The sequence below is a fragment of the Solanum stenotomum genome, chromosome 4, assembly GCF_019186545.1.
Source record: "Solanum stenotomum isolate F172 chromosome 4, ASM1918654v1, whole genome shotgun sequence".
Taxonomy (NCBI): Eukaryota; Viridiplantae; Streptophyta; class Magnoliopsida; order Solanales; family Solanaceae; genus Solanum; species Solanum stenotomum.
Genome location: NC_064285.1, coordinates 26651718 through 26662305, shown reverse-complemented (window position 1 = coordinate 26662305; position 10588 = coordinate 26651718). Strand labels below are relative to the sequence as shown.

Below are 10588 nucleotides of genomic sequence, written 5' to 3'. Positions count from 1 at the left end.
CTAAGAACCAAGGTAAAAAGGCGATAGAAGAGAGCACTGGGTGGTTCGCCAAGTGGTTTGGCGAACCCGACTTACCTTGCCTAATGGCCCTTCATAACTTATTTTTGGCGACAATAAATTAGATTTTGAACAGTTAATTTAGGAAGGCTGACTGATGCTGAGTCAGTTTTGAATTTTTCTCTTATGAGTTTTTCATAGTTTCTAAATAGACTTGAAAGAGTTTGGAGATTTAATTTGGACATTTTGGAACTGAGTTTCAAATTTTCTGCAAATTGAAGCATTGTAAAGACTAAATTACTCTTACCCAGTTGATGATTAATCGATTTAGTAACCGTTTTTACCTTTTTATGATGCTTGGCTAAAACCCCAATTCTTGGGGTGTGATCATATGATTATTGGTTGAATTAGTTTATGGGTATTGTTAATTACTAGTTTATATGATATATTGAAGTGATTTTAATCATTAGTTGTAGTTTAATTTATGAATTGTAGTTGCAAATGCAGTTCTAACCTTGTGTTCTTAGCTTGCTCGAAAGAGAGAGGTTTTAGAACTAAGATTATTGATTAATGATTTGTAGGTATTGGGTTGAGCTGAGTTCAACTCAAGAGAGTGAATCCTAAACCCAATCCTACCCATCTAGCTCGAGAGAGTGGATGAATTAAGGTGTGAGTTGTTCTTCATTGCTATGCTTCTTGATGTTCGAAAGAAATCACCTAATTTGGGATAGTTGTTCGAGAGAAATCTATCTCCCTTATAGTCTAGCTTACTCACTGATTTGTAGTTGTTTACTAGTAGTTTCAATTATCCATATATCGAAATTTGCCTATAATCGATCACATCCCGAGAATTCCTCTCCTTATTGTTAGTTCAAATTGTTTGTGATTGCGTAGTAATTAATAATTGCAATCCAATACCCCATCTGACATTCGTGTCAGCCCTTTTAATTCGTTTCATGTCTTTTTCGATAATTTCTATTCCTATATCTAATTAGATCATATTCGTACTTCTTGATTGAATTTGAACACATATCGCTCCCAGTGGAATTCTACCCCAACTCAATTGTTGGGTTATATATTGCTTAACGACCGTTTGCACTTAGAATTGGATGAAGTGTTTTTGATAAATGTTAAACTAGCAATCACATACCTCTCATTTTTACTTTATGTTTTGTTCTACTTGAGAAATAAATACATTGAGACTTGTATTTATCTTTCAACTTTTGTATTTACTTTAGTGGTTTGTACACATGACAAACAATTTTTGTGGTTATAGTAGAATGAATAAGTTTTCCGCTTTTATCTTGTTCTTGTTTTATCTTTTCGCTTTTTCTTATGCTTTGTTAAGTTGAGGTTGACTTGTCTTTGTGGAAAAAAACAAGTTTCATCACGTCCATTTTGGGGTCATGACAAAAATTTTAAAGTAGGATAGATTATGTTATACACTAATGAGAAATTTTGTTCCAAAATATGTGGTGGACCATGTTCAGGCAAAGTTTCATCCTTCTTATCTCAGTAATCAAGGTTACAAAGTTTGGTAGACTAAAATTAGTAATGATAAATTCACAATAAAATTATTTTGAAAATTTCCATGAAACGAGAAAGACAAAGTTGAAGACATGAAAAAATTGTGGATAAAAGGAAGTCCCTTCAAAATCTCATTCCTAGTGTGGAAGAGTTAATTTGGTTTGGAAAGATCCCTATGACATCTTTAATGCACTGATGGAACTTTGGTTGCTCAAGTGAAGGTAGATGATGTTCTATCTTTGTAGATGAGTGATGATCTTAAAGGTCGTCTTAATAAGGCTTCCGGTAGTTCTTCATAGCTTTTGGATGATGACACCCCGGTTGACCTGTCACTGATGACTCTTGCCACTACTAATGCAACAGAGACAATAGAGAACACTGCCCTACCATCAGACCCACACTTTGGAGCTTAGAGCGTCAATGGTAACCCAAGCCCTATGATCATTGATTGTTGTTTTGGATGCATTGAGGGCACAACATATTCTTTTGTGGAGGGGGGGGGGGGTATCATTTGCCTAGGTATTTTTTGGATGTGATTCTTTTCCCTTTTAGTCATTATTTAGTAGAACTGACATGTTTAGGATTGTCAAAGTATCTCTTGTACAAAAGATTGGTGTGGTGTATTGAGTCAGTTCTGTATATATATATATGTTGCAGCAAGTATGATTATAAGAATTAAAATGTGTTGATGATATTGTTGTGACTTTTTAGAATCTTATTATGACATCTGTTGAGTATGAATGAAATAACTTAAATTATTGCATCTTGTATAAAACTTGACAATTGAAAGTTGACAGTGTATACTAAGCCATGTGTGATTGTGAGTATTTGTATTCCATTCTTGCCTTGTATATGCATCTGGAACTTGCTTGGTTTATGTTGCACTGATTGAAAGACATTGGGTTAGGAAAGGATCGTAGGACGTTGTTAAAATTAGCCCACTCTACCTGAAAGACCAACCCAATGAAGTAAGAAGCCCATTGATCCCAAAGTTCTAGCCTAAATGACAACCTATTTGTTGCTATCTTATTTAGATTCCCTATTTACTTTTTAAAAGCCTCTTTCTTGGCCCTGGTCCCTCCTTGGATATAGTGTCCTTAGTTTAGGCAAAAGACCTAAGTTGATGGTGGCTACTGTTAGTGTATATAGAAAGACAAAATAGGGTGTGGATAAAGATGGATAAGTACCATGCAAAATCTGGAAGATTTTGGTTCATAAACAAAGAGCCACCTCCGAGGTATTGGAAAATTGGATTATTAGGAGAAATAAGGATGATTGGAAGGAGGAGAAAAGCAAAGTCGGTTACAAGGAAGGAATAGTCACTACTACCAAATGAATCCCACCTTTAGCGTGAGCCTATGTTAAAAGCCAAAAAAGTCCTAATGTGATCCTAGTCCAATTATCTGTAAATTCAGAGTGAATCTATGTAACACCCCATTTTCGAAAGAGGGAAATAAACCAATCTATGGGGAATTGCAGGTGCTAGCCACGGAGGCCAACCATGACTCGTGGGTTGAACCACGGACCATAGGTGTGGTCCGTGGGCTGACACTTGACCAAAGTTGAGGGGCCTCAAAAATCTGGTCTCTGATGACCAACAACGTGACCGTGGGTCAGACCACGGCCCGTCGATGGGTCACTAGGAGAAGGTCCAGACCATGGACCACAGAGGGACCTATGGACTGTAGGTGGGTCCAGGGTTCCATCGATGGCCAAAATTCTCTGTATCTAGTGACGACGTACAGGACGGACCGTAGGTCCATCCACGATCCGTCGAGGGGGGGGGTCCGTAGGTGGCCAACTGGCAGTTATTTTTAGGGTTAGTTAGGTCTTTTCCTAATTAATTAGTTCCTATACTATGTCGTTTTACCTATATTTAGAACTCCCTATATAAGCCCTTTTAACCCCAAATTCACCCCATTTAGTTCATTCTTCTAATTTCCCCAAAAGAACTCAAATCTCCTCCCAAATATTCTCTCTAGAACTTGAAGAAGAAGAATAAGTATTCATCTATGGTTTCAAGCTAAGGGTCAAGTTCCTCCATTTAAGGCTAGCATTTGGAGTCAAGGTGTGGTGGTTTTCATCCATGGGTAGCTTCCACCCATCGAGTACTCTCAGAATCCCAATTTCAAAGATAGAAATCCCCAAAAGTTAGGGTTTGATTCCAAAGTCATGGGTTCCTTTCAAAAATGATTATAATGCTTGAATCATGTTATATTAAGTATGAATTGATGATTTCCCTATGTTTTTATGATGAATTCCCAAGAACCCATGAAACCCCCATATTACTCAATTGTGATTTGTGATGTGGGTCTTTGTTGATGAAAGAAAAATGTTATGAAATTATGCATGAAGTGATTGGGTTACTTAAATTAAGATTATATCCATGTCTAATGCTCAAATTCTAGATGTGTTTATTGATAGTAGGGCTTGAACCTTCAAAAGGGTAAGTTGATGAGATTATGCATGTTTTCATGAAGTTATGTAAATGCATTAAGGACACTTTGAGAGTGAAGTGTCAACGATTATGTTGTTGTTGTGGGATGATTGAAAGGTTATTTTCATGAACTCATAATGAACATGATGTGAAAGGTTTTCTCACGTAATGATGATTCTAAGGTTGAAAGGCTTTCAAGCCTAATTGAATCTAAGATATATATGTAGACATGGACGATGAAAGGTTTCCTCACACATAATCTAATGAGCTATCCTAATGAACTAACTCAGATTGGTTGTCAAGGACATCCTTCCATGAGACATGAATTAAGTAAGACTTAATAAGTATTCTATGGGAATTATGCTTAGCACCGAGTGGGTATTGGCAATGAGATGGAAGCTCTCCTGTTAGTTGAGGCCTGGTTTCTAGTAACAATCTCCTTATCCCATAAACTGCATGCCCCCGTAGGTCATTTAGCTAGTGGATCCACCTAAGCTAACAAACCATAGTTCTACCTTAAGCAAGTAGGGCAACCCTTTCAGTGTGGGGAACACCGGGTGATCATGTTATGACTCACATGGTCTCATGTCGGTTAAGGCTTATTCCCACAACAAGAACAAGAACATGAACATGATTAATGAACTAAGGTTACTTTAAGAAGTATTGTACATGAATTTAAAGGTTTGAAAGATGTTGTTGACTTATATTGTCCATGTTTGTGATTTATGACCTCTAACCGTTTATATGATGTTTAAACTTGTCAAATTGTATGTCATGAAACAAAATGTCTCTTTTTAGCATGTTTTAATGTTTTTATGCATGGCTATCATACTTAGTGCATTTTTGTACTAACGCCTACTTTTCTTACATTTTTCACCAAGTGTAGGGTTCGGTTCTCGAGGTGATCATTCTTGTGGCAAGAACTTGGACTTGAGTTTCTTTCAAGCTTGGTGAGTCCTCATGGTTCGAGGACGGAATTTTTTTCACATGTTGTAGTTCCTTTCATGTACTTTCCCTTTACAGACATGTTGTGTGGGCTAGTCCCTATCTCAATCAAAGATTGTAATAGATGGATATATTGAGACTAAGTGTCTAGACTTCCGCTTTCCTTTATGAAAATTTTTAGACTTGAATTGTGTTTTCACTCTTATTGTTTTTTTCTTATGTTATGAGGACTAAGTGCCTTGTATGGATTCTTTCGGGGTTCTATACACCATGCTACATCTATGGGGTACCCCTGGGTCGTGACAATCTAATAAGGGAAAGACTATGGATTGTATGTACCTTGCTTGAATTTATTCTGAGCGTAAGTATTTTGGTTTATCCCTTGCAAATAAGATCTTGTCATGAGAGTGGTAGGGATTTCTTTGTGGTAAGGGCGTTAGTAATGCACTATTGAGGACTGATTTTTTAGCACATTTTCCAAGTTGTTTGTTGATACCCAAGTCCCAGATTCTTTTGAGTTGTAGCATTAATTGATATGCATATGCATGCATGAGTATACTGCTACAAATGTTGATAGCTGATGTTGTTGTGTGTTGCTTGAGGACAAGAAAGTATGCTAAGTTGAGGGTGTTGATGTGCCAACATTTGACATCACATCTGATGCTTTTACTAAGGATATTTGTGAGATCTTAAGTAATAAACAATGTTATTTTGATAGTTTAACACTATGTTAGTCAGGAAAATGTGAAGATAGAAAAAAGAGTGAAATGGATCTAAGTGCCAGAAGAACAGTCGTGACAGCAACACTAACAGGTTGTCACCTTTTTAACTGACCGTCAGCTACCTCGTCAAACATGCAGGAGGCTCAGGTGTGTCAATCAACTTTGACGATTATTGCGATGAGTCGTAAGCCTTTTGATGAGCCTTCATCACTAGCGTCGCACAACCAAAAGTCAGGCTTAAGTTTCAGAGTTATTAATGGCCACTCCGACGGATAGTCACTCTTATGACAGGCCATCAGGGCCTTTGTCAAACGTACCTCGGAAACTGCACTTTGTGTTTTTAAATTTGAATTTTCTGGAAACTATAAATACATTTTTAGAGTTTTATTTCAGCATCAAAATTGTTAATGAAATTTTATTAAAGAAGACGACTGCTTTTGGCTAAGTTTTGAAGGAGATTTTCACAGTTTATTGAAATTATTATCGTTGACTGCTTTCATCTCTTGTGAGTTTCCATTTTTCTTGAATGAATGCAATTATTGTTTTTATTTCACTAAGCATGAGTGGATAAACTTCACAACCAAGGGTTGTGGGATCCATGATGACTTGTCCTAAATCAAGAGAACTTATGGGATGAACTCTGCATTGTAAACATATATATCGTTAACCCTTTCGTTTAAATCAATTTTTAATGATTTCAAGCATTAGGAAATGTCCTAGGTTTGACTTGTTTGAGTAAAATAATGTAAAATCAGGGTAAATAGTTAATGATACAATTCGGAGAGTTGAACCCATATAACAGTTATTGTTATAGCAAGATGAACTAATTGAGTTATTATCATCGAATTGAGATAAAAAAACATTTAGTTCGAGATAATGAAAGTGATATCAATTGATGTGGTTGAGAGACCATTAATTGTAGTTGTGGTTGATAAACTGGAATATTAAGCATTGCGGAGTCTAGTTCTATAACTTACCCGACGATTGGTTAAGGAGTCTCGATGAACACAATCCTGGGTAATTCTCAATAATTATCTTAAAGCAAGTGCTATTGTTAAGTGTTATTTGTTACGAATTGACTTTAAACTGATTCCCAAAACTCCCTCCATTGCTCATTTTGTTTTGGAAATAAGTACCTAATAGTTAAATAACTGCATACGGCTTAGTTTTCACCTTATTTCTTGTGGGATTTGACCCCAACCTAGTTGAATTCTATATTTAACAATGACCGCTTTATGTTCCTTAATTGAAGTGTAAATTAGGGCATATCAACGCACTAATTAATAATCTATCAATTCAGAGTGGTAGTATTGATTAATCAAAGGCTTTAATGGTGATATCAATTATATTTCATTGGAGTTCAACTCATTGAGTCCTTGAAAAACTAGTACTAGTGCAAAGAAATAAGAGTAGTGATACAGATACTTAATTGTGGTTCGAGCTCTGATTTGCGAGTTTTAAAGATAATAATCTGGATCAACAGATCAAGGAAAATTTTGAGACGAAGAAACAAGTAGATAAGATGGTTTAGCTACTCTTTCAGTCGAGATTTGGAGTGTCTCAATTCCCAAAAAAATAATCAGCTTGAAGAGGGAGAGAATGCTATTGTTGGAGCTTGACTGAGAGATGAGAGACGATGAAGATGTGACTTCTAACACTTTCCAATTTTAACTAATCAAGTTTGTCTATTTAAAATTTTCTTCTTCTCTATTATTGTTTTTGGATTAGGTCTTTTTTGACCTAATCTTTTTTTATTCTAGTAAACATGGGCTAGGTGTCCTTTGTTCTATCATTGTTCTCTTCAATAATTAGTGGCTTTGCCACAATTTTTTATAAAGCAAAATAGAAAAAAACATGTGCAGTTACCAAATGCACAAATTTTAAAATTTTATTTATCCAATAAGAGCTCAAAACTTGGGAAAAATAATTATGTGTGGTAAAAAAGTTTTAGAATTAAAAAAAAAGTGACACAACTTATAATGATTGAGTAGAGGTGATAAATTTAAGATTAATGCTAACAACATTAATTTTAAAATCCTTAAATTTTATTATTTACATAAAGCCCTTGTCTTTTCCTCCCCTTCTCTACCCTTTCTACAGACACTACCGTCCTTATTCCTTTTACTACCACTGTTGTTACCACCATCTTCTCCTATGACACTACCATCACCATCTCCTCTTACTCCTCCACTACCTCCTCTTCTTCCTCCTGTATCACCACTACTTCCTCCTCCAACATCACTACTTCCTTCTCTTCTTCCTTCTACTCCTTCCTCTCCTCCATCGTTATTGTTACAATCGTTGCAACCACTATTATCTCCTCCTTCATTGTCATTACCAACACCACAAACCTTCTCCGCTAGAACTATAGTCATCTCTTTCATCGGCTTCTCCTTTATCTAATCTTCTATAAAAAATTGAGCAGTTGTCGAAATTATTGCAACCACTATATCAAAGTTGCTGCAATAATTTCATCAATTATTGCAACAATTCAAACAATCGATAAATTGTTGCAACAATTCAAATAGTTGTTGAAGTTATTGCAGCAACCACAATAACTATTGCAAAAATAATCATAATTGTTGCAACAACAATTATAGTTGCTTGATTTTCTACAAATTTTATTTTAATGTTTTCAAAAATATTAATTATTTCTTTCACAAAATTTTAAAAATTAAATAAAATAATTCGTAAAACTAAAAACAAAAGGATTAAAAGAAGAGTAATATGACAAAGAAGAAATGAATTTTGATAATGAAGTTGAAGTCGATAAAGAAAAGAAAAATGTAGAGAGAAAAAGAAAAAGAAAATAGAGGAAGGGAGAGAGAAGTCTTAAAAAGAAAAAAATAAAGAAAAAGAAGAAAAGACAATGAAAGATATAATAAAAAAAGAAAGGGAAATATATATTAGGAGCAGAGATTTTTTAAAATCATCAAAATTTAATATACATCACAAAATTTGTTATGTTTTGTCTTTGTATTTTGTTAGGTTTGGGTCTTTCCACCTGTTACGTACAATTTTCTTAGAATTTTTTATTTGAATAAATGAGGCAGTAGCCCCTACCCTTTTAATTTTTAAAAATTAAAAAAAATAGTAATTAATTTAATATGTCCACTTTTCTTGAATATTTTAATTTCAAAATTTGAGTTTTACTCATTTTTCTTTTAGGGTGTGTTTGGTAAGAAGGAAAATGTTTTCTGTAAAATATTTTTTAATTTTTTCATGTTTGGTTGGCTTGTTGTTTGGAAAATGTTTTCAAATCAACTCATTTTCCTCAAATTTAAGGAAATTGACTTCCCTTCAAAACTTAAGGAAAATATTTTTCAAAACTCTACTTCATCTTTTGATATTTTTTTTTCTTAGGGCATCTCCAACCCTACACTCTATTTTACTCTTCAAATATAGAATTCTCTGTTTTTTCAGACAATCAACTCCAACCCAATTCTCTATTTTTACTCTCTAAAAAAAATATTTTTCTCTCTCCTCAATATTATATTATTATTTCTATTTCATTCTTATTTTCTTATTTCATAATATAAATCCTTTATTTTTTCCCAATAATTACTTTATATAATTTTCATGTGATATAAAAAATATTTTTTCAAATTTTTTATTTAATATAAAATTATATTTTATTCTAAATTTTTAAATAACATAAATTGCAAAAAAATATTATATAATATACAAATTAATGGACAAATTCAAATAAAGGTGAAATACAATTACATAAACATTACATAAACACTCAATTTTTGAAATTATTATGTTGCTCCCATAAATGCTCGATTAATGTATTACGGAGTTTAAAATGAGCATTTTTGTCGTTAATTTTTTTTATGTCTAGCTAAAAATTATTTAAATCGACGATTTTTATCTACCACCATTTCTGTCGTTGAAGTTGGAGCCTCTACGCCATCTTGAATTGGTTCATTAAGATCACGTCCATCCTCATTATATCATGTAACATTTCCTTTCTCCAAAAACGTGATGGTTCTGCAATAATTGCAAAATGTGATTCCAAAACTCCGAATGCACGTTCAACATCTTTTCGGCATGATTTCTTGTTTCATCGTGAATTGATTATTATGTTATGTATTGTATTTTATCCTGTATTTAAATTATTATGTTATGTATTGTATTGTTATCTTATATTTAAATTATCATATTATGTATTATATTTTAAAATTAAAATTCTTATCTTATCATTTTAATTTTGTGTATTCTTTATAGTGAAAATTAATAATAAAATCAAATTATATTATTGACGAAAATTAGAAAAAAATTAAAATACTATTAATTCGGGATGAAAGTAGTATATATTAAATAATATATTACATTTAAAAGAATTGTGAATATTAGATATTTAATTAATGACATTATATGTAAAATAATATATTAATTAGAAAGTAATAGAAATAATAATAAAATATTCAAAAAGTGAAATAGAGAGTGTGAATAGTAGTTCTCATATTCACCTCTCTAACATGAAGAATAGAGAGTGATGTGGAGGTGGGTTGGAGTGCACATTCTCTATTTTACTTTCTAAATATAGAGAATTGAGAGTAAAATAGAAGTGGGTTAAAGATGGTCTTACCCTACACCATACCTCGTACCCGACCCTCCTCATTAAAAAAACAAAATTAAAATTTTTAAGTTTTCTTATTTTTTAAATTTCAAATATATTTTTGCTTCTATCCCCAAACCTACCCACAACCCCTACCCCCAAACCGGCCCCCCTCCCCCAAATAAAAAAAAAAATTCAAAAAATATTTCAAATTTTAAATTTTTTTTCTACTTCACCAAACTCCTACCAGGCTACCACCCCTACCCCCTCCCCCCTCCAAAAAAATGTTTTGGACCCTCCCACCAAGGCCACCCCATGACATCTCCATCAATTATTTTTTAAAAAAAAATAATTAATTTTGAGAATTATTTCAATTTTTTTTTTCATTTTTTACGT

At 33.4% G+C, this 10588-nt stretch overlaps 1 protein-coding gene across 1 annotated transcript; it reads right to left on the bottom strand.

The window, feature by feature from the left end:
* Positions 1–7676: 7676 nt before the first annotated feature.
* On the bottom strand, positions 7677–8003 carry LOC125861393 (trihydrophobin-like). The gene has a single exon (XM_049541306.1). The coding sequence runs from the start codon at positions 8001–8003 to the stop codon at positions 7677–7679; it is 327 nt and encodes a 108-aa protein (XP_049397263.1).
* Positions 8004–10588: the final 2585 nt, after the last annotated feature.

What these genes read in the sequence shown, in the direction of transcription:
- LOC125861393 (XM_049541306.1), bottom strand. Translation starts at nt 8,003, where the DNA reads ATGACTATAGTTCTAGCGGAGAAGGTTTGTGGTGTTGGTAATGACAAT.